The sequence below is a fragment of the Oncorhynchus tshawytscha genome, linkage group LG15, assembly GCF_018296145.1.
Source record: "Oncorhynchus tshawytscha isolate Ot180627B linkage group LG15, Otsh_v2.0, whole genome shotgun sequence".
Classification (NCBI taxonomy): domain Eukaryota; kingdom Metazoa; phylum Chordata; class Actinopteri; order Salmoniformes; family Salmonidae; genus Oncorhynchus; species Oncorhynchus tshawytscha.
Genome location: NC_056443.1, coordinates 31,778,951 through 31,803,031, shown reverse-complemented (window position 1 = coordinate 31,803,031; position 24,081 = coordinate 31,778,951). Strand labels below are relative to the sequence as shown.

The 24,081-nt window shown below is 42.6% G+C and overlaps 1 protein-coding gene across 1 annotated transcript; it reads right to left on the bottom strand.

Annotated features, from left to right (window-relative positions):
* Positions 1 to 8,788: 8,788 nt before the first annotated feature.
* LOC112247248 (macrophage mannose receptor 1-like) lies at positions 8,789 to 15,508 on the bottom strand. Its single transcript, XM_042298470.1, has 6 exons — positions 15,418 to 15,508; positions 15,015 to 15,053; positions 10,474 to 10,842; positions 9,924 to 10,274; positions 9,533 to 9,813; positions 8,789 to 9,095 (listed from the first exon to the last, which is right to left on the bottom strand). The coding sequence occupies exons 2-6, from the start codon at positions 15,049 to 15,051 to the stop codon at positions 8,931 to 8,933; spliced, it is 1,203 nt and encodes a 400-aa protein (XP_042154404.1). The 5' UTR covers positions 15,052 to 15,053; positions 15,418 to 15,508; the 3' UTR covers positions 8,789 to 8,930.
* Positions 15,509 to 24,081: the final 8,573 nt, after the last annotated feature.

Genomic DNA, 24,081 nt, shown 5'->3' with positions numbered 1-24,081 from the left:
AAAGCTCCCGGAGACTCTGGTACTACACGGGAACGGCAGGGAGATCCAAGGCTTTTGCCAAGCCCACAGAAGGACGTCCCAGGGCAGGGACACCGCCTTAATGCAATGTGTGTGGCAGAACGGGCTCCAAAATAGGATAGAACCAGTAGCACAGTCGAACAGGGGTTGTGCCTCTGGCGCTATGAAAATCCAGATATCACAGGTGTATGAGGAAATTCCGTTATTAAAAACTGTGTCAACTCACTGTGATTTCCCGACACTCTCAGGTTAATGGAACTTTACTGTCAATGACCCTGCCAATGGAGCGTCTGTCCAAAGGTCTGGCGTCATTGGGGGTGGAAAGGAGCTGAGTAGAGATACCCAGCTCAGATACCAGGGTAGCGTCCATGAAGCTCTCGTCAATGAGCACCCGGGGAGATTTTGACCAGTCAATCCACAGCAGGATAGCGTGGAGAGGAGTATGAGAAGTAGGAGTTTGTAGACTCCCTGTATGTCCCTCCAGTGTATTTGTACCTTTTGCGGGACAGGTGGATATGTAATGTCCTGTAGTATCACAATACAGGCTACTTTTGGAGCTCAGCCTGCGTAAACATTCACGAGACAAAGTAGCCCTGCCCAGTTGCATGGGTTCATTCCCCAATGACCCCCGTGGGGGCTCGGGTGATTTCGGATTCTCTCGGGAATGCAGGCGTTGGGAACTTCAGGGTTTCTTTCCGAGGTGAGGGAGAAACCGTGGACGAGCAATTGTGGCACAGAACAGACCTCTTCTTCCTCCTGCGTTCCGTAGGCGCCCATTGATCCTTATAGTCAAGGCTATGAGGGAGTCAAGGTCCCTAGGGTAACTCCCATGCTGCAAATTCATCTTTCATTTCCTTCAATAATCCATGAAGGAAGGTGTCGAACAGGGACTCAAGGTTCCAGGCACTCTCGGCGGCCAGCGTGTGAAAGTCTACTGTGTAGTCAGCCACACTGCGGGAATCTTGACGCAGACGAAGTAGCTTCTCTCCCGGACACCGGGGAATCGAACACCTTCCTTTCCTCCTCCACAAAATCCTCCAGACTAAGGTAATCGGTGGATTGTTGATCCCACACCGCCGAAGCCCAAGCAAGCGCCATTTTAGACATCAGCGTTGTAAGATATGCTATCTTTGACCGATCCAAAAGAAACAAAGAGGGTTGTAGCTCAAAAATGAGGGAGCATTGGGAGAGAAACGCCTGGATAGGTTCCAGGATCTCCAACATAGTGCTCCGGGGGAGGAAAGCAGGGAAGAAGCATCGCTGATATAGAGGTTACTGAGAACCCAGGAGAACTCTGTTGTGTCTTACTCTAGTAATGAGTTGAACATATGGTCATGGCGTTCCTCCAAGGTATGGAGTCCCTCCATAAGGTTCTGAAGTAACTCCTTGTGTCTTCCAATGATGTCTCCTTGCAGGGAGCAGTAAGTGGAGCTGGTCTGAGTCTACTGTGTCAGTCATGGCAAGTTCGTACAATCACGACTCAGGATATGATCCAGATGCAGACTGAGGAGGCAGTTGGTTCGGTTCTTAGAAAATGTATTATGAAAAAGGGTCAGGCAAAAAGGTTGAGGGTAAGCAGAGGTTCGTAATCCAAGGCAGCGTCAACAAGGGACAGAAAGGCAGGCAGGCTAAGGGTCAGGGCAGGCAGAAAGGTCGGAATTGGGAAGACTAGAAAACAAAACTAGAGAGAAGGTAACACACGGAAAACATGCTTGGATGACTTGACGAGACAAGATGAACTGGCAACAGATAGGTATAATGGTATAAAACACAGGATAATGGGGAAAAGGTAGCCTAGTTTTTAGAACATTGGGCCAGTAACCGAAAGTTGCTAGATTGAATCCCAGAGCTGACAAGGTAAAAATCTGTCATTCTGGCCCTGAACAAGGCAGTTAACCCACTGTTCCTAGGCCATCATTGTAAATAATAATGTGTTCTTAACTGGCTTGCCTAGTTAAATAAAGGTTAAATAAATAAATAAAAATTAAACATAAGAACTGATATATAGTCTATGTAGTATACCACAGATATAGAACTGATATATAGTCTATGTAGTAGACATATGGTAGAACACTACAAATAAGTCAATACAATAGGCCAAATGTTGTTTATAATGTTCTAAACTTTAGTACAGGGGTATAACTACATTCAGTGCATGGGTAAAATCAATTGCCCTTTTGGATCTTGTGTTCCATCCGTTGTGTAGTATTTGTTTTCGTTGCTTTAGCTGCGAGTGTTTGACTTTGCCTGCCTCGTGCAAGGGAATAATCCCAAAAGTGCAAACCCCTTCCATCTGAGTACTAAAATTAGGCTCTATCAAACCGACAAAGTATTTGAAAAAAGAACAAATACTTTTTGAATCCAAGTATGTTATGTTCATTGGACTTGGTGGTCTGGGGGATAATGGTTAGGCTCGATCTGAGTAGGCTACATTCATATTCAACCACCACCCCTCTCTCTCTCACATGCATACATATATCCTCACACACACACACACACACACACACATGGCTGAGCTATGCCCCCGTATTTCCCCCAGACAGAAATAATACCCCTGTCACCATCATAATGGGGACATTCTGCACTCACCCATTTTCTCTCTCTCTCTCCCTCACTCTCTCCCTCACATTCTTTCTTTGATTGATTGTTTTAATTTAAAAACTACGGTTATCTATTTATTTTCCGTTTATTTATTTGCTTGAAAGAGCTCCTATCGGTCAGCGGCAGGTCGCGCAATTCCTGCCCCAAAATGCAGAATGACTCTAACAATGGCCTTTTACAATCTGTGTCTCTGTCTCTCTCTTTCTCTCACTCTGTCTCTATCTGCCTCTGTCTATCTCTTCCTCTCACTCTGTCTCTCTCTGTTTCTGCCTATTTCTCTCTCTCTTCCCCTATCTTTCCTTTCTCTGTCTCCCATCCTGTATCTCGGTCTCTCTCTCTTAATCTCTTCCTCTCCCTCTCTCTCTCATCCTCTCTCTGTCGCACTAGCTCACTCTCTCTCTCTCGCTCATCCTCTCTCTCTCTCGCTCATCCTCTTCCTCTCTCCCTCTCCCTCTCTCTCTCTAACTCTCCCTCTCTCTCTCCCTCTCTCTCTCTCTCGCTCATCCTCTTCCTCTCTCCCTCTCTCTCCCTCTCTCTCTCCCCCTCTCTCTCTCTCTCTCTCTCTCTCTCTCTATTTATTTGAACACTCAGGGACAGAGAGACAGGTTAAACAGATGCAGGCTGTGAAAAAATAATAATGGAGAGAAAATGTATTGGATTCAAAAAGAGAGCGTGGAAACGGAACGCAACGGGATACCTGGATGTGAACTGTGTTTTAACACGATGATCTGCCTTGGTCAGTGTACTAGAATGAGACAGAGAGCATATGGATGTGAACTGTGTTTTAACACGATGATCTGCCTTGGTCAGTGTACTAGAATGAGACAGAGAGCATATGGATGTGAACTGTGTTTTAACACGATGATCTGCCTTGGTCAGTGTACTAGAATGAGACAGAGAGCATATGGATGTGAACTGTGTTTTAACACGATGATCTGCCTTGGTCAGTGTACTAGAATGAGACAGAGAGCATATGGATGTGAACTGTGTTTTAACACGATGATCTGCCTTGGTCAGTGTACTAGAATGAGACAGAGAGCATATGGATGTGAACTGTGTTTTAACACGATGATCTGCCTTGGTCAGTGTACTAGAATGAGACAGAGAGCATATGGATGTGAACTGTGTTTTAACACGATGATCTGCCTTGGTCAGTGTACTAGAATGAGACAGAGAGCATATGGGTGACAACACAGAGAGACTCTGTAAAACTTTCTGTGAAGCCGATATTCATCATGCATTATACACATACTCATAATGAGTAATAATGTTATATTACATTCCAGCACTCCTAATGCCTTATAAGTATAATCATAATCACTTACAATGTAGAGCAATATAGTGCTTCATAATTACAGGTCTCAAAATACCATGTGATTCTCCTGTGATGGTGAGCTACGTATGTGTACATACAATATTCATCCAAACCTTTATTCTCAACTTGACTCAAGAGTTAGCTAGCTCGCAAGCTGGTCATAGAAGTTGAACATAAAATGTTTGGATTAACATTGTAAATGTACACGTAGCGGCTAGAGGTGAACCCACTATCTGTCAAGACATTCAGAGCTATAGGGACAGCTTGTGGGTGTATGACGTCTGTCTGTCATAGGCGTTGCATCACTTTACAGCACTATGTCATGATTATATTTAGCGTTATGAATAGGGGTTCCATTGAAAGTGTTACCAGGTTGTTGTTTTTTAGTTGAAGAACAACTTCAACAGCAATAACCAGTACATTTTCATTGTGCCAAACATGACGTCTCAATGTTTTTGGGGGAGAATCACGGCTTTCAATTGTCATGGCTAACAATGGTGTTCTGCCATAACAGTTGCGCTCTGATATATTGACACCCTTGCACTTTACAATGGAGCAGAATGTCCTGTTTTCTCTTTTCAAAATTTGGTTGAACTTTTTACGCTGTAGGGACCTGCAACTTATCACAGGTGACATAAATTACACATAAACGACAATCACTTGAATCCAGCAGTTGTTTCACTTTCAAATGAGAAATATACATTTCAATTAAGATGTTTATGTCTTGGTCCTGCGCATTTGTATATAAAACTAAAACACACGTGAACATCCAAAGTGTTTATTTGAGAAGAAATGTTGAATCGTGTGAGTGTATAAAACATTAGGGACACCTGCTCTTTCCATGTCATAGACCAGGTGAATCCAGGTGAAATCTATAATCCCTTATTAAATCCACTTCAATCAGTGTAGATGAAGGGGAGGAGACAGGTTTAAGACATGGACTGTGTATGTATGCCATTCAGAAGGTGGATAGGCAACACAAAAGATGTAAGGGCCTTTCAACAGGGTATACTAGTAGGTGCAAGGCGCACCAGTTTGTGTCAAGAACTGCAACTGCCGTTTTTTTCACACTTATATCAAGACATCTAGCCAACTTGACACAAATGTGGGACGCATTGGAGTCAACATGGCCCAGCATCCCTGTGGAACACTTCGACACCTTGTAGAGTCCATGCCCCGACGAACTGAAGCTGTTCTACAGGCAAAGATGATGATCATTACTTATTAACCACTGAGTACGGGTACACACCTTTGGACCTGCCGAAATGCAATTTCTACAAGAACCCAAGAGTCTGTGTTCCAGGTCACATCAGGAGTAGTAAATATACAATAATGAGTTAGGCCCCAAGATACGGCCCCTGTATAGAGCCACTACATACGGCCACGAGATACTAGATATGGCCCCTAGATAAGGCCCCTAGATACGGCCCCTAGCTGTACCTAAGCAAAAGGGTGAGTGAGTGAGTGTATGTGATGGTGGTGTGGTGGTGATGTGGTGGTGATGTGGTGGTGGTGGTGGTGGTGCAGTTAGTCGCTAAGCATCTCAAACTCATACCGAGTGGAATGCTCAGTCCACAGTGGCCCATTGACCAATGGGAGAGCTGCAGCCTTTCCATTTAGAGACCAGCGTACATGGTCAGGCCTCTGAGTGAAAGGTCTTTATTCCCATGGCGGTAAGGAGGTAATTCTAGGAGCTCATGGACACGTATTCATAAGGCAACTCAGAGTAGTAGCGCTGATCTACACCCCTAGAATCTAAAAGGGTTCTTTGGCTGTCCCCATAGGAGAACCCTTTGTAGAACCCTTTCTGGTTCCAGGTAGAACACTTTTTTCACGTGGTAGAACACTTTTGGGTTCCATGTAAAACCCTTTCTACAGGGTTCTCCTATGGGGAAAGCAATAATACCCTTTTGGAACCCGTTTTATCTGAATGTAGGATCCCCCCATGTCCACGTCATTTAATTCATTATGTTCTGAAAGGCAAAACTGATTCTAGATCAGCACACCTAAGCTAATTGTGGTATGTTGTGGTAGTTACAGTATGTAGCCTGCAGGTCCCAGATCTGTTGTCCTTTCTGGCAACTCCTATGGTCATTGTCATGTTTAGAGTCACAATGACCATAATATAAAAGACCAAAATATAAAATATAATATATGCCTTTGTACAGTGCCTTGCGAAAGTATTCGGCCCCCTTGAACTTTGCGACCTTTTGCCACATTTCAGGCTTCAAACATAAAGATATAAAACTCTATTTTTTTTGTGAAGAATCAACAACAAGTGGGACACAATCATGAAGTGGAACGACATTTTTGGATATTTCAAACTTTTTTAACAAATCAAAAACTGAAAAATTGGGCGTGCAAAATTATTCAGCCCCTTTACTTTCAGTGCAGCAAACTCTCTCCAGAAGTTCAGTGAGGATCTCTGAATGATCCAATGTTGACCTAAATGACTAATGATGATAAATACAATCCACCTGTGTGTAATCAAGTCTCCGTATAAAGGCACCTGCACTGTGATAGTCTCAGAGGTCCTGTTAAAAGCGCAGAGAGCATCATGAAGAACAGGGAACACACCAGGCAGGTTCCGAGATACTGTTGTGAAGAAGTTTAAAGCCGGATTTGGATACAAAAAGATTTCCCAAGCTTTAAACATCCCAAGGTGCACTGTGCAAGCGATAATATTGAAACGGAAGGAGTATCAGACCACTGCAAATCTACCAAGACCTGGCCGTCCCTCTAAACCTTCAGCTCATACAAGGAGAAGACTGATCAGAGATGCAGCCAAGAGGCCCATGAACACTCTGGATGAACTGCAGAGATCTACAGCTGAGGTGGGAGACTGTCCATAGGACAACAATCAGTCGTATATTGCACAAATCTGGCCTTTATGGAAGAGTGGCAAGAAGAAAGCCATTTCTTAAAGATATCCATAAAAAGTGTCGTTTAAAGTTTGCCACAAGCCACCTGGGAGACACACCAAACATGTGGAAGAAGGTGCTCTGGTCAGATGAAACCAAAATTGAACTTTTTGGCAACAATGCAAAACGTTATGTTTGGCGTAAAAGCAACACAGCTCATCACCCTGAACACACCATCAGCACTGTCAAACATGGTGGTGGCAGCATCATGGTTTGGGCCTGCTTTTCTTCAGCAGGGACAGGGAAGATGGTTAAAATTGATGGGAAGATGGATGGAGCCAAATACAGGACCATTCTGGAAGAAAACCTGATGGAGTCTGCAAAAGACCTGAGACTGGGACGGAGATTTGTCTTCCAACAAGACAATGATCCAAAACATAAAGCAAAATCTACAATGGAATGGTTCAAAAATAAACATATCCAGGTGTTAGAATGGCCAAGTCAAAGTCCAAACCTGAATCCAATCGAGAATCTGTGGAAAGAACTGAAAACTGCTGTTCACAAATGCTCTCCATCCAACCTCACTGAGCTCGAGCTGTTTTGCAAGGAGGAATGGGAAAAAACTTCAGTCTCTCGATGTGCAAAACTGATAGAGACATACCCCAAGCGATTTACAGCTGTAATCGCAGCAAAAGGTGGCGCTACAAAGTATTAACTTAAGGGGGCTGAATAATTTTGCACGCCCAATTTTTCAGTTTTTGATTTGTTAAAAAAGTTTGAAATATCCAATAAATGTCGTTCCACTTCATGATTGTGTCCCACTTGTTGTTGATTCTTCACAAAAAATACAGTTTTATATCTTTATGTTTGAAGCCTGAAATGTGGCAAAAGGTCGCAAAGTTCAAGGGGGCCGAATACTTTCGCAAGGCACTGTATGTCTTTTATCTAAAAGTGACACAGAGGACATGCATACATTTTGCATATGGGTGGCAGTTTGTGGGAATCAAAACAACAACAAGTTTCCGAAAAAGCACCTGGAAGCAACTGGATGATCATCATGTCACGACTTCCTCCGGAGTTGTTCCTTCGTGTTGTTTGGGCGGCGTTCGGCAGTCGACGTCACCGACCTTCCAGCCATTGCCGATCCACTTTTCATTTTCCATTGGTTTGTCTTGTCTTCCATCACACATGGTTCCAATTCCATCAAATACTTGTTGTGTATTTAACTCTGGCAAAAACCAAACACTGCATTCATCAGTAAAGGGGATGCTTTGCTGCCTCAGAACCTGGACGAATTGCCTTAATAGAAGGAACCATGAGATCTGCTCAGTATAAGAGAATTCTACAGGAGAATGTCAGGCCATCCGTCTGTGAGCTGAAGAGAGTCATGCAGCAAGACATTGATCCAAAACACACAGTCAAGTCTACATGAAAATGGTTCAAAAGAAACACATTTGAAGTTTTGGAATGACCTCGTCAATGTCCAGACCTAATGATCCCAATGGAGATGTTGTGGCAGGACTTCAAAGTTCATCCTTGAAAACTCGCTGAGTTTAAGCAGTTCTAGGTGGAAGACTGGGCCAAACATGCTCCACAGCGACGTGAAATACTGATCAACAACTTCAGGAAGCGCTTGGTTGGAGTCATTGCAGCTAAAGGTGTGACAACCAGTTATTGAGTGTAATGGGGCAATTAATCTTTCACACATGAACATTGGATGTTACATAACTTTGTTTATGAAATAAATGAAATAAGTATGTAATTGTTGTGTTATTTGTTCACTCAGGTTCCCTTTATCTAATATTCTGTTTTCTTTGAAGATCTGATAACATTCTTCATCTTAAATCTGTAAAAGTTGAGAACATTAGAAAGGAGGAAAATACTTTTTCTCATCCCTGAATATCAACATAACTACAAATAACTCATTTATAGACATGATGTGTGAAATGTCTGTCTTGAGAACACACCCTGTAATAAAAGTCAAGAAAATTATCAATAACAACATCTCAAGATAAAACACTATTAATGTTTATAATAAACAATTTATTTAATAAAACACATTTAATTAGGTTCAGAAAATACATCCTAGTACAGATAATTAATCTAAATAAAAAAGGAGAGAACATTTGACATAATTAGAGTTCTCTCTTTGTCATCATACTCTTCTTCATCTTCTTCTCCTCCTCTTCTTTCTTGAGAAACCCCTCTTCCTCCTTGTGGAAGACCTTCCCATCAGGCTGCTTTTTCCATGTCACTTTGGTGTCTGCAGGTAACCCCTGCTCCTTCAGCTTGTTCCTTATCTGGAGAAACACACCCATACAGAGATCCACAATATTTCACTCTGTAATAGTCATTCTGAAGATCTACAACTACCATTCCTTCCTGCTATACTGAGACGTTCTTCACTTCAACCCTTTGACTCTATGAGGGGATGATGCTAAAATTTGACTTATTCCACAAACGTTCAAGTTTGTTTTAATACGCATGTGTAAATTGGAAATGTGTTTTGGCATACCCACACTCCCTGAAACACCCTCAGAGAGTTTGGTCACTGCCAGGAGAGAATATCATCCACAACAGTCTAGGAGCCAGACCAGAGAGGAGGTCATCCACAACAGACTAGGATACAGACCAGAGAGGAGGTCATCCACACCAGACTAGGACCCAGACCAGAGAGGAGGTCTGTACAGTTTGTATCATTGCTGAGTTGGTTCTTCATGAACATCGTGACACTCACCTCTTGTAAGATGGAGTCCTGAACAGCAGGATCACTGAGGTTCATATTTGGATCCTTTGGGGTCATCTTCATTCTCACCACCTGTCTCTTCAGTTGAGGTTTCTCAGGGGTTGGGGTGGTAGTCTTGTGTAAGATCTGTGGGGCAATCGTGGTTGTGGTCGGGGTGGAAGGCGTGGTTGTGGTTGTTGTCGGGGTGGAAGGCGTGGTTGTGGTTGTGGTCGGGGTGGAAAGGGTGGTTGTGGGTGTGGGCAGAGGGGCAGTCGTGGTCTTCACATCTGTGTCTACAAGAGAATAAAATCCAACAATGAAAGTGGTGAATCTTGGGGGAAACATTAGAGTTCTCATGTCATCATTATATCAGGTAGATCAAGTGGAGAATATTGTAATTTACCAATATTGCAGATGAAATTATGTCTGTGGTCACAGGGATGTTTTACCCATTCAGCAGAATTAACTGATTCAAAAAACAATGCAACACAGTTCTGTCCTGAAGCATCAGGATGTCCTAATGTCCCGTTTCTAAATGAGGAATCACTCTGGTCTGACCATCTCCAGCAGTCTTGAAACAGACCGATCCACACAGGAAGTCCCGTCAGTGATATCTTCTGCTCCATCTCTGTGTTCTCAGTCTGGTTCCTCACACTGACCAGGTCTGTGTGATACTGTCTGCAGTAACTCTGAGCATCTATCCAGGCCTTGTTCTCCTGAATTAAGACGTATGTTAGGTTGGTGTCTTGTTTTCCTGCAAAAGTCAAATGTAATAATCAATACAAATATCCAATGAAACATCATCTACTGATCATCTATAGTACATGTTGTCATTGATTTGATAACAGATCAATAACTGATTAACAACTTAAAGCTCTCATGAGTCTATGTTTCAACTCAATGGCAGCTCCAGCACTTAGAACAGGCTTCATCATTAGTATGTGTACACTCACCATCATAACAGATGAAGTGATGCTGGTCATCACAGGAGGTGTTGTTCCACAACCCAGATGTACTCATTAAAGCACAGTTACCATTTTGGGGTGTTCCAGTGTCCCAGTTTCTGAACTCAGTCTCCCCCTCTCTGTAGAAACGTCTGTCTGCCAGAGACCAGTGCCACTTCATGGAGTCTCCCTTCTTCAGTCCGATCCAGAACCAACCATCAAAACTGACACTGGTAATCAGCCTGTTCTGGTCCTCCATGTCATCTACTGTAGCCAGATCAGTGTAATGTGCTCTGCAGTAACTCTGGGCATCAGTCCAGATCATATTGATGGAAATGAGGTGATAGTGATGAAGACATGAGGAAGGTGTGTAGAATCCTGTTAACAGAATAATAATTAATGAGGGACATTTTTCCAGCAACTTCTCAACCCCAACCACACTATCTGTGGATCTGTTAACATACAGTACACACTGGTGTGCAAACACACACACACACACACATACATAAATATATACACACACACACACACCTTGCAAACATCACAGCATTCGCCCTGTGAGGGTATTCAGTATCCAAGGTGGTTACGGGTTAGCCAACAATCCCAGCACAGGCTATCCAACGGCAATCCCACAGCAACATCACAGTGAATGACAGCAGCAGTGATGTTGTCTTTCTGGTGTAATGTAACACAAGATAAATAAGGTCGTTTTCACACTTAGTCATTTTCAGCCATTTTCTGTGATCTCGGTGTGGTTCGCTTATTTTTTTGTGCAGATTGACCACTCCAAAGCAACTCAAACCCTCAAGTTCAGTGTGTTCAGTTCGCTTGAATTCCGATGTCCAGTTCCCTTTTTTAGGACAATGTGATCACAAAGCTCCTCAGGTTTGCTTGTCATTATTCCCGCACCACACGCTAGAATACTACAACACCGTTTCCCCTGACATAACCCCTCACACTAGACTACTGACATAACCCCTCACACTAGACTACTAACATAACCCCTCACACTAGACTACTGACATAACCCCTCACACTAGACTACTGACATAACCCCTCACACAAGACTACTGACATAACCCCTCACACAAGACTACTGACATAACCCCTCACACTAGACTACTGACATAACCCCTCACACTAGACTACTGACATAACCCCTCACACTAGACTACTGACATAACCCCTCACACTAGACTACTAACATAACCCCTCACACTAGACTACTGACATAACCCCTCACACTAGACTACTGACATATCCCCTCACACTAGACTACTGACATAACCTCTCACACTAGACTACTGTAACACTGTTTCTACTGCCATAACCCCTCACACTAGACTACTGACATAACCCCTCACACTAGACTACTGACATAACCCCTCACACTAGACTACTGACATAACCCCTCACACTAGACTACTGACATAACCCCTCACACTAGACTACTGACATAACCCCTCACACTAGACTACTGACATAACCCCTCACACTAGACCACTGACATAACCCCTCACACTAGACTACTGACATAACCCCTCACACTAGACTACTGACATATCCCCTCACACTAGACTACTGACATAACCCCTCACACTAGACTACTGTAACACTGTTTCTACTGACATAACCCCTCACTCTAGACTACTGACATATCCCCTCACACTAGACTACTGACATAACCCCTCACACTAGACCACTGACATAACCCCTCACACTAAACTACTGACATAACCCCTCACACTAGACCACTGACATAACACCTCACACTAGACTACTGACATAACCCCTCACACTAGACTACTGACATAACCCCTCACACTAGACCACTGACATAACACCTCACACTAGACTACTGACATAACCCCTCACACTAAACTACTGACATAACCCCTCACACTAGACCACTGACATAACACCTCACACTTGACCACTGTAACACCGTTTCCCCTGACATATCCCCTCACACTAGACCACTGACATAACCCCTCACACTAGACTACTGACATAACCCCTCACACTAGACTACTGACATAACCCCTCACACTAGACTACTGACATAACCCCTCACACTAGACTACTGACATAACCCCTCACACTAGACTACTGACATAACCCCTCACACTAGACCACTGACATAACCCCTCACACTAGACTGCTGTAACACTGTTTCTGTCACGACTTCCGCCGAAGTTGGTGCCTCTCCTTGTTCGGCGGTCGACGTCACCGGCTTTCTAGCCTCCACCGATCTATATTTCTTTTTCCGTTTGTTTTGTTTTGATTGTACACACCTGGTTCCCATTACGTTATAATTTGTTCCCTATTTAAGAGCAGTTGGAGGCCACAGAAGGAGTGCTGTATGGCATTGAAGCTCATTTGGAGGTTTGTTAAAACCTCTTTGGGATCGGTGTCCCGCTAGGGTGCCACTATGACAACATCCGGTAAAATTGCAGAGCGCGAAATTCAAAATACAAAAATTGTAATATTAAACATTCATGAAAATACAAGTGTCTTACATAGTTTAAAAGTTTAACTTCTCCAACAGCAATGTCAGATTTCAAAAAGGCTTTACTGCGAAAGCCTTTGCAATCCCAAGGGTCCCAGCTATACAATGAATGGTCGCTTTGTTCGATAAAGTCCTTCTTTACATCCCAAAAAAGTCAGTTTATAGTTGGTTCGCTTGATTCAGTAATCCAATCTTTCAACTTGCATACAAACAAATCCAATGAGTTACCGGTAAAGTTCGTCCAAACAAGTCAAACGATGTTTCTAATTAATCCTCAGGTACTCTAATATCTAAATAAAATATCATATTTAAGACTGAGAAAAGTATGTTCAATCGAGAAGATAAATAACAAAGAGTGTGCACCTCATTCACGTGTGCAACAAGACTACATTTCTAACGAAGGACACATTGGAAAAACTACAACTTCTTGTTCATTTTTCAAAATACAAGCCTGAAACCCTTTCTAAGGACTGTTGACATCTAGTGGAAGCTATAGGAACTGCAATCTGGGTCCTATTTTAATTTTTTCCCATAGGCTATCATTGAAATGGCCTGTGACCTCAACTGCCGTATCAGTTCTGTTATACTCACAGACATTATTAAACTTAAAAGTGTTTTCTATCCATTTACATTTACATGCATATCCTAGCTTCTGGGCCTGAGTAACAGGCAGTTTACTTTGGGCACGTCATTCATCTAAACTTCCGAACACTGTCCCCGAGCCTTAACCTAGATTGTAGGACTGCCGGGGTGTTAAGCATATCCCAGTTTATGTCACCTAACAGAACGAACTAAGAGAAGATGATGATGTGTATGTTGTTGCTGTTTTTGAATATTAGAGGTTGTCAAGGATGCACATAATTCCAAAATGTGTGGAGTTTTTAGTTTAGATTAGATTATTTGTTTGCAACGCGTGATCTATTGGCTAAGAGAGCTTTGTCAGCTGTTTAGTAATTGTGGGGTTTGAATAGGGTACATAGGGATCAACATCTCTTCCAGCTCTTAAAGGGACAGTACACTACCTTGGGTGTGCAATTTTCAATTAAACCATTATTTATTCTCCAGTTATTCTATTGCTATTTATTATATTAGAAATTAAATATACAGTACATGTTAATAGTATCTTCTGATTACAATTATTATGTCTATATCTATTATCTTTCAAAATGTAAGTCTGTTTATCTAGCTGTCTGATAACACATTCTGATTGAATGGCTTGTCCTGCACTTTGTAAAAACCCAGGGTGCATTGAATGAATGTTGGAAAAAGATCTTGGTTCCTTTCTAAACATAGAAATGTGAAGCAAAGAGGACTCTGTTCACAAAATAGGTGAAGTGAACTAGCAAAAGAGTTGAGTCCTCATTCAGAGCCAGGGGCAGAGTGAATACAAAGAGAACAGAGTTATGTTGGGGCGACAGGTAGCCTAGATCGAACCTTGCTAGATCGAATCCCTTAGCTGACAAGGTAAAAATCTGTTGTTCTGATCCTGAACAAGGCAGTTAACCCACTGTTACTTGGCAGTCATTGTAAATAAGAATTTGACTTTCCTAGTTGAATAAAAATAAATAAATGTTTGTTGCTCTATTTTTTTGTCACCCCAGTTCACTTTAAAGAGGACTGAGATCAGATATTTTAAACAGGACCATATGTGAAAACACTTTACACAACTTAGGGCTCATAAATGTTACAATTTATTCATTACTTTGGCAATATTTGATTTAACTTGAACTAAATTAATGATATATAAATAAAGAACTATAACTGAGAAATTATCATGAGGTGGTCAAAACACACAGGACCAATACATAAGATCATTTTGGGGACCACATGGGCACAAAACAGACAGCTGATCCAAAGAGTTATCTTATTTCAGGAACAGTGAAGATTGTCCTCACGAGATATGGGCTGCCCACACTGGGCCACACAGGGCAAACTGGGACACACTGGGACAATGTCTTGGGGGACAATCTGTAGCTGATTAGCAAGAAAGCTTTGGCCCAATGTGGGCATGTTTGCTGGGACACACACACAGTAAACTGACCTGAGATGAGCAGGGTGAGATACAACAACGTTTCCATCACTGTGAAATTCAAAGGATATATGATTAAAATGAATGCACTTCAAGGTTGCAACACTTAACCAACACAAACTGTCTTTCTCCTTCTTTACTGATATGACCTGACAGGACAGATGGAGATAATGCTCCCCACATAGAGGGTTATCACCTGTTCAGAGACAGGAACAATCAGTGATTGTTAGGTTAGGTCTCTAAAGTATTGGAAGTGGTAGGGGTGAAAAACCTCAACATAACATTTCCAGAGAGTAAGAATACATGGTGAATTATTCTACACTGGAACCTTCAAACCTGGGAATAAAAAAAGTAAATATTATACACTTTTCTCTACAATGAAATATGAAATATCTACAATCACAAATAACCTCACCTGTTGTTTGAAGAAAACTCTCTTACTCTCGCTCTGTCTCTCTCTGTCTCTCTCTGTCTCTCTCTCTCTCTGTCTCTCTATCTCTATCTCGCTATCCAACTCTCTCCCCTTTCTTTCTGTCTGTCTCTCTCTGTCTCTCTCTCTCTGTCTCTCTATCTCTATCTCGCTATCCAACTCTCTCCCCTTTCTCTCTGTCTGTCTCTCTCTGTTTCTCTCTCTCTGTCACTCTATCTCTATCTCGCTATCCAACTCTCTCCCCTTTCTCTCTGTCTGTCTCTCTCTGTCTCTCCTACTGTGTGTCTGTCATCACATCTTTGTCCCTATTTAAACATGACACTGCTCCTCATTTGTTTGAATTTGTTATTCATCTCTAAACAAACAAAACTGTGATGTGACATTTATCCCACTGGAAAAGGGGTTGGACAGAGCCAGAGAAGGAAACAGTTAGAGAGGCTGTACAGAACATGTTCATGTGATGATTCTGTTGATCCAAAGGAGATAACCCAGTCCTCTAGATAGACATATTGCCCAGAAATTGCCTCATTGTTCCAAAAAGGACCCAACTCCTAAAAAGGGTTGAGTAATTTCAAGAATTGTACAGGTCAGTGAGGCCTGAATTAGGTATCAAGAGAGTTCCAGAAGGACGATGGTCCAAGTCAACACCAATGCATCCCACAAGTTGTGTCAAGTAGGCTGGTAGTGGATTTCTACTTGAAATAGATCATTCCATCTCATCCCTCATGATCAATTGGATTGATATCTGCTGACTGGTAAATGACTGTTAACTGTCATGGAGAGAGCAGGTGGTCCTGATGTCTTGTACACTCAGTGTCTAGATAAACACCTCCAGCATTGGGTTCTCTGACCTCCCTCTCCTCTGTCATTGGGTTCTCTGACCTCCCTCTCCTCTTTCATTGGGTGCTGTGACCTCCCTCTCCTCTGTTATTGGGTGCTGTGAACTCCCTCTCCTCTGTTATTGGGTGCTGTGAACTCCCTCCCCTCTGTCATTGGGTGCTCTGCCCTCTCTCTCCTCTGTCATTGGGTGCTCTGCCATCCCTCTCCTCTGTCATTGGGTGCTCTGCCCTCCCTCTCCTCTGTCATTGGGTGCTCTGCCCTCTGCTCAAGTTTTGAAGGAGCGTGCAATTGACATGCTCATTTCAGGAATGTCCACCGGAGCTGTTACCAGAGAATTTAATGTTAATTTATCTACCATAAGCTGCCTCCAACATCGTTTTAGAGATTTTAGCAGTACGTCCAACCGGCCTCACAACCGCAGACACTATGTAGTGTGTGGTGTGGACTAGTGGTTTGCAACGTTGTGAACAGAGTGCCCAATGGTGCAGGTAGGGTTATGGTATGGACAGGCATAATGAGTGCATAAAAATACTGTGACTAGGTCCTAAGGACAATCTGTGACTAACAGTTATCTGTGACTAACATGTATCTGTGACTAACATGTATCTGTGACTAACAGTTGTCTGTGACTAACAATTGTCTGTGACTAACAGTTGTCTGTGACTAACAGTTATCTGTGACTAACAGTTATCTGTTATCTGTGACTAACAGTGGCATGTCTGTATTCCCTGTCAATGTGAAATCCATAGATTAGGGCCTAATTAATTTATGTTCAGCGGGAAAATAATTAAGACATCTTCACTTTATCCACACTTTGTTATGTTACATCCTCATTCTAATCCTCATCAATCGACTCACAATACCCCTTAATGACAAAGCAAAAACAGGTTTTTAGAAATTTCTACAAATGTATAAAAACAAAATATTTAAAGAAACCCTTATTTACAAATGATTTATTTATATTCAGACCCTTTGCTATATGACTCGAAACTGAGCTCAGGTTAATCCTGTTTCAATTGATCATCCTTGATGTTTCTACTACAGTTCTTGATTGGAGGTCAACTGTGGTAAGTAAACTCAATTGATTGGACATGATTTGGAAAGGCACACACCTGTCTATATAAGGTACAGCAGTTGACAATGCATGTCAGAGCAAAAACAGGTCATGGGGTTGAAGGAATAATCCGTAGAGCCCTGAGACAGGATTATCTCGAGGCACAGATCTGGGAAAGGGTACTAAAATATTTATGCAGCATGTAACTTCTCTAGGGTAGGGTGCAGCATTGGGAATTTTGGAAGAAAAGCGTGCCCAAATTAAACTGCCTGCTACTCTGCCAGGAAAACCAGAATATGCATATAATTAGTAGATTTGGATAGAATACACTCTGAAGTTTCTAAAACTATTTGAATGATGAAATATGTATTTTATTCTGTGAATAACACTTGTATCGTTTATCAATGTTTATTATGACTATTTTTGTGAATTGATGTGGCTCTCTGCAAAATCATGTTTTGGAACTACTGAACATAATGCACCAAAGTAAACTCAGATTTTTGGATATAAATATGAACTTTACCGAACAAAACATACACGTATTGTGTACCATGAAGTACAATGAGTGTCATCTGATGAAGATCATCAAAAGTTAGTGATTAATTTTATCTATATTTCTGATTTTTGTGACTCCTCTCTTTGGCTGGAAAAATGGCTGTGTTTTTCTGTGACCTGGCTCTGACCTAACATAATCGCGTGGTTTGTTTTCGTCGTAAAGCCTTTTTGAAATCGGACACTGTGGCTGGATTTACAAAAAGTGTATCTTTAAAACGGTGTAAAATACATGTATGTTTGAGGAATTTTAGTATTGGGATTTCTGTTGTTTTGAATTTGGCGCCCTGCAGTTTCACTGGCTGTTGACAGATGGAACGCTACCGTCCCACATACCCTAGAGAGGTTAAAGGTCCCCAAGAACACTGTGGCCTCATGGAAGAAATTTAGAACCACCAAAACACTTCCTAGAGCTGACGCCGGGCAAAACTGAGCAATCGGGGGAGAAGGGCCTTGGTTAGGGAGGTGACCAAGAACCCGATGGTTACTCTGACAGAGCTCTAGGGTTCCTCTGTGGAAATGGGAGAAAATTCCAGAAGGACAACCATCTCAGCAGGACTCCACCAGTCAGGCCAATGCGGTAGAGTGGCCAGACGGAAGCCACTCCTCTGTAAAAGGCCCATGACAGCATGCTTGAAGTTTGCCAAAAGGCAGATGAAGACTCTCAGACAATGAGAAAAAAGATTCTCTGGTCTTATGAAACCAAGATTGAGCTCTTTGGCTTGAATTCCAACCGTCACGTCTGGAGGAAACCTGGCACCATAACGGGTGAAGCATGGTGGTGGCAGCATCATGCTGTGTGGATGTTTTTCAATGGCAGGGACTGTGAGAGACTAGTCAGGATCGAGGGAAAGATGAGCCGAGAAAAGTACAGAGAGATCCTTAATGAAAACCTGCTCCAAAGCTCTCAAGACGTCAGACTGGGGCGAAAGTTCACCTTCCAACAGGTCTAAGCAGACAGCCAAGACAAGACAGGAGTGGCTTCGTTACAAGTCTCTGAATGTCCTAGAGTGGCCCAGCCAGATGCCGGACTTCAAACCGATCAAACATCTATGGAGAGACTTGAAATATTTGTGCAGCGACGCTTCCGTCCAACCTGACAGGGCTTTTAGAGGATCTGCAGAGAAGAATGGGAGAATCTCCCCAAATACAGGTGTGCCAAGCTTGTAGCGTCAATTCCAAGAAGACTCGAGGCTGTAATCACTGCTAAGGGTGCTTCAACAAAGTACTGAATAAAGTGTCTGAATACTTATGTAAATCTAATATTTCCATTTTTATTTGTAATACATTTGCATAGACATCTAAGAACCTGTTTATTCTTTGTCATTATGGGGTATTGTGTGTAGATTGATGAGGGGAAAAAACTGTTGTGGAAAAAGTCAAGGGGTCCTAATACTTTCCCAAATTCACTGCAGACCATAATAGAAGATATAATATAATCGTTCATCCAAAAGTAGTCAAGCATACATTTTCCATAGTGGCGGCCTCGGGGAAACCAACCAACAATCCTGGCATTGATCCAGAATGGTCCATTCCAACTCTCGCTCACACTTCCTCTCCATCTAGCTACAACCTATTTGGTTAGGTCAGGGTGTGATGTGGGGTGGGCATTCTATGTTTAGTTTTCTATGTTTCTTTATTTCTATGTTTTGGTGGGGTATGGTTCTCAATCAGGGACAGCTGTCTATTGTTGTCTCTGATTGGGAATCATACTTAGGTAGCCCTTTTTCCCTCCTTTCAGTGTGGGTAGTTTACTTTGTTAGAGGCAGTATAGCCGAAGTTAAGCTTCACGGTTGTTTCTTCGTTTGTTGTTTGTTGCACCTCCACGGCCCAGTGTATCCTGTGCCTGCTCCCAGAGCCAGGCCTCCTGTGTGTCTCTCCACTCCAGTGATGATCCATGGCAAGAAGCCTCCAGTGATGATCCATGGCACGAAGCCTCCAGTGATGATCCATGGCACGAAGCCTCCAGTGATGATCCACGGCACGAAGCCTCCAGTGATGATCCATGGCAAGGAGCCTCCAGTGATGATCCATGGCACGAAGCCTCCAGTGATGATCCATGGCAAGAAGCCTCCAGTGATGATCCACGGCACGAAGCCTCCGGCGACGGCCTCCAGTCCAGGGCCCGCAACGAGGGTGCCCAGTCTGGTGCCAGCAACGAGGGTGCCCAGTCCGGGGCCCGCAGCGAGGGTGCCCAGTCCGGGGCCCGCGAGAGGGTCTCCAGTCGGGGGTCGGCGGTTAGGGTCCCCACACCAGAGACGTCACCAAAGCGGGGTGAGCCAGAGGTGGAGCGGGGTCTATGTCCCGCACCAGAGCCGCCACCGCGGATAGATGCCCACCCAGACCCTCCCCTATAGGTTCAGGTTATGCGGCCGGAGTCCGCACCTTTGGGGGGTGGGGGGTACTGTCACTCCCTGACCTTAGAGAGCCGTTTTATTTCTCTATTTGTTTAGGTCAGAGTGTGATGTGAGGTGGGCATTCTATGTTTAGTTTTCTATGTTTCTCTATTTCTTTGTTTTGGCCGGGTATGATTCTCAATCAGGGACAGCTGTCTATCGTTGTCTCTGATTTGGAATCATACTTAGGTAGACCTTTTTCCCTCCTTTCAGTGTGGGAAGTTTACTTTGTTAGAGGCTGTATAGCCGAAGTGAAGTGTTTTGTTGGCGACATTTTAAATAAAAGGAAAATGTACACTCACCAAGCTGCACCTTGGTCTACTTCTTTCGTCTGCCGTGACAAAAGCACGATGCTCTACAAACTGAGCCACACAGCACCACAACACACATGAGAGTTGGCAAGATGCCACAAACAGATCTGAGACCAGGTTCATTACTGATGTCACATCATTGTGTGTTCCAGGAAATATCCTGGTTCTGGTTGATGTGGAAAGTTCCCCTCTGTCTAATTTGAGGAAGTTATGCAAAATGTAACTAAAGCTCTGGTCAGCAGGACATGGTTCTAACTGGTACCAGTGTATCAGAGTCCTGAAGAGAGGAGTTGATTACACATTATGTCTACATGTCTTTATCATCAAGGAAAAATGTAACTAAAGCTCTGGTCAGCAGGACATGGTTCTAACTGGTACCAGTGTATCAGAGTCCTGAAGAGAGGAGTTGATTACACATTATGTCTAGATGTCTTTATCATCAAGGTAAAATGTGTCAAATAAACATTAAAATAATATTTAGTTGAAACTTGAAGAATCACAACTCTAGACCGATACTGTCAATCTGCAACGGGTATTTACTTGATCATCAGAAGAGACATCTTCATTAACCAGTAAAAAACGTGCTGAGACTACATTGGCTATGCAGTATGTAAACTGTGGTCTAAATACATTTACAATTAAAGTAAGTTACATTCCAATTAGAAAAACACATTGATACTCACAGTGCTGTGAAAAAGTATTTGCCCCCTTTCTGATATTCTCTATTTTTGCTAAATTTTAATACTGAATGTTATTAGATCTTCAACCAAAACCTAAAATTAGATAAAGTGAACCTGAGTTTGCAAAATAACAAACCATATCTATACTTATTTTGTCTATTTAATTAACAAAGTTATGCAACACCCAATTCCCCTGTGTGAAAAAGTAATTGCCCCTTTACACTCAATAGCTGGTTGTTCCACCTTTAGCTCTAATGACTGCAACCAAGCACTTCCTGTAGTTGTTGATCAGTCTCTCACATTGCTGTGGAGGACTTTTGGCCCACTCTTCCATGCAGAACTGCTGTAACTCAGCAAAGCATCCTCAAACCATCACACTGCCACCACCATGCTTGACGATTGATATGAAGGGTTTTACTGTGGAATGCAGTGTTTGGTTTTCAGCAGAGACAACGGGACCCATCTAGTCCAAAACGTTAGTTGAAGGAACCATGAGTTCTGCTCAGTATCAATTATCAGCAAGACATTGATCCAAAACACACAGTCAAGTCTACATGAAAATGGTTCAAAAGAAACACATTTGAAGTTTTGGAATGACCTCGTCAATGTCCAGACCTAATGATCCCAATGGAGATGTTGTGGCAGGACTTGAAATGAGCAGTTCATGATTGAAAACCCACAAATGTCCCTGAGTTTACTTTTTCACACATGAACATTGGGTGTTACATAACTTTGTTATGAAATAAATGAAATAAGTAGGTAATTGTTGTGTTATTTGTTCACTCAGGTTCCCTTCATCTAATATTCTGTTTTCTTTGAAGATCTGATAACATTCAGCATCTTAAATCTGTAAAAGTTGAGAAAATTAGAAAGGAGGCAAATACTCTTTCTCAGCCCTGAATATCAACATAACTACAAATAACTCATTTATAGACATGATGTGTGAAATGTCTGTCTTGAGAACAAACCCTGTAATAAAACAACCAAGTCAAGAAAATGATTAATAACAACATCTCATGATAAAACACTATTAATGTTTATACTTAAACAATTTAATTAATAAAACACATTGAATTAGGTTCAGAAAATACATCCCAGTACAGATAATTAATCTAAATTTTAAAAAGCGAAAAGGTAGGAGAACATTTAACATAACTAGAGTTCTTGCTTTGTCATCATCCTCTTCATCTTCTTCTCCTCCTCTTCTTTCTTGGGAGACCCCTCTTCCTCCTTGTGGAAGACCTTCCCATCAGGCTGCTTTTTCCATGTCACTTTGGTGTCTGCAGGTAACCCCTGCTCCTTCAGCTTGTTCCTTATCTGGAGAGACACACTGAGACACACAGAGACCCACAATATTTCACTCTGTAATAGTCATTGTAAAGATCTACAACTACTGTTCCTTCCTGCTATACTGAGATGTTCTTCACTTTAACCCTTTGACTCTATGAGGGATAAGGCTCATATTTGTCCTATTTCTGTAAGGACCGACGCTGGAGTTGAGAAGCAGGTACCGGGAGTCAACATTTAATTAGGAACAAACATGGAACAAGACAGGAACAGAGTCAACACACTGGTACACAAAGACAGACGAAAATCAATGCTGAAGCAGGGAACAGAGCAGGGGAACAGACAGATACAGTGGGGCAAAAAGTATTTAGTCAGCCACCAATTGTGCAAGTTCTCTCACTTAAAAAGATGAGAGAGGCCTGTAATTTTCATCATAGGTACACTACAACTATGACAGACAAAATGAGAAAAAAAATCCTGAAAATCACATTGTAGGATTTTTTATGAATTTATTTGCAAATTATGGTGGAAAATAAGTATTTGGTCACCTACAAACAATCAAGATTTCTGGCTCTCACAGACCTGTAACTTCTTCTTTAAGAGGCTCCTCTGTCCTCCACTCATTACCTGTATTAATGGCACCTGTTTGAACTTGTTATCAGTATAAAAGACACCTGTCCACAACCTCAAACAGTCACACTCCAAACTCCACTATGGCCAAGACCAAAGAGCTATCAAAGGACACCAGAAACAAAATTGTAGACCTGCACCAGGCTGGGAAGACTGAATCTGCAATAGGTAAGCAGCTTGGTTTGGAAAAAACGTTGAAAGTCTGTGTTGCCCAGCAACAGCCCCAAAACATCACTGCTCTAGTAGAGGAGATCTGCATGGAGGAATGGGCCAAAATACCAGCAATAGTGTGTGAAAACCTTGTGAAGACTTACAGAAAACATTTGACCTCTGTCATTGCCAACAAAGGGTATATAACAAAGTATTGAGATAAACTTTTGTTATTGACCAAATACTTATTTTCCACCATAATTTGCAAATAAATTCATAAAAAATCTGTCATAGTTGAAGTGTACCTATGATGGAAATTACAGGCCTCTCTCATCTTTTTAAGTGGGAGAACTTGCACAATTGGTGGCTGACTAAATACTTTTTGCCCCTCTGTATAGGGAGGTAATGACAGAGTTGACATAAGTCCAGGTGAGTCCAACAATTGCTGATGCGCCTGACGAGGAAAGGCAGGTGTGCGTAATGACGATGGCAGGAGTGCGTAATGCTGGGGAGCCTGGCGCCCTCGGCGCCAGGGGGTAAGAATGGGAGAAGGCGTGACAGTGCCTGGGCGAGCCTGATGGGCTGGCCGAGGCACGGGCACGGTACATGCCGGCTGGATGTGATATCCCGACGAACCGGCAGAGGCGTGAGAGTCTGGTGAGCCGGCTGAGGCATAGGAGCTTGACAATCTGGCTGAGGCAGGAAGGCCTGTCGATACCGCTGAGGTGTGGGAAGTCAATGATCCGGAG

Bases quoted from the DNA above. Each gene is read 5' to 3' on its own strand.
- LOC112247248 (XM_042298470.1), bottom strand. From the start codon at position 15,051: ATGGAAACGTTGTTGTATCTCACCCTGCTCATCTCAG. The intron at 10,275-10,473 runs GTGAGTGTACAC...TGACTTTTGCAG, and splicing joins TCACTTCATCTGTTATGATG to GAAAACAAGACACCAACCTA. The intron at 9,096-9,532 runs GTGAGTGTCACG...GTGTTTCTCCAG, and splicing joins AGGACTCCATCTTACAAGAG to ATAAGGAACAAGCTGAAGGA.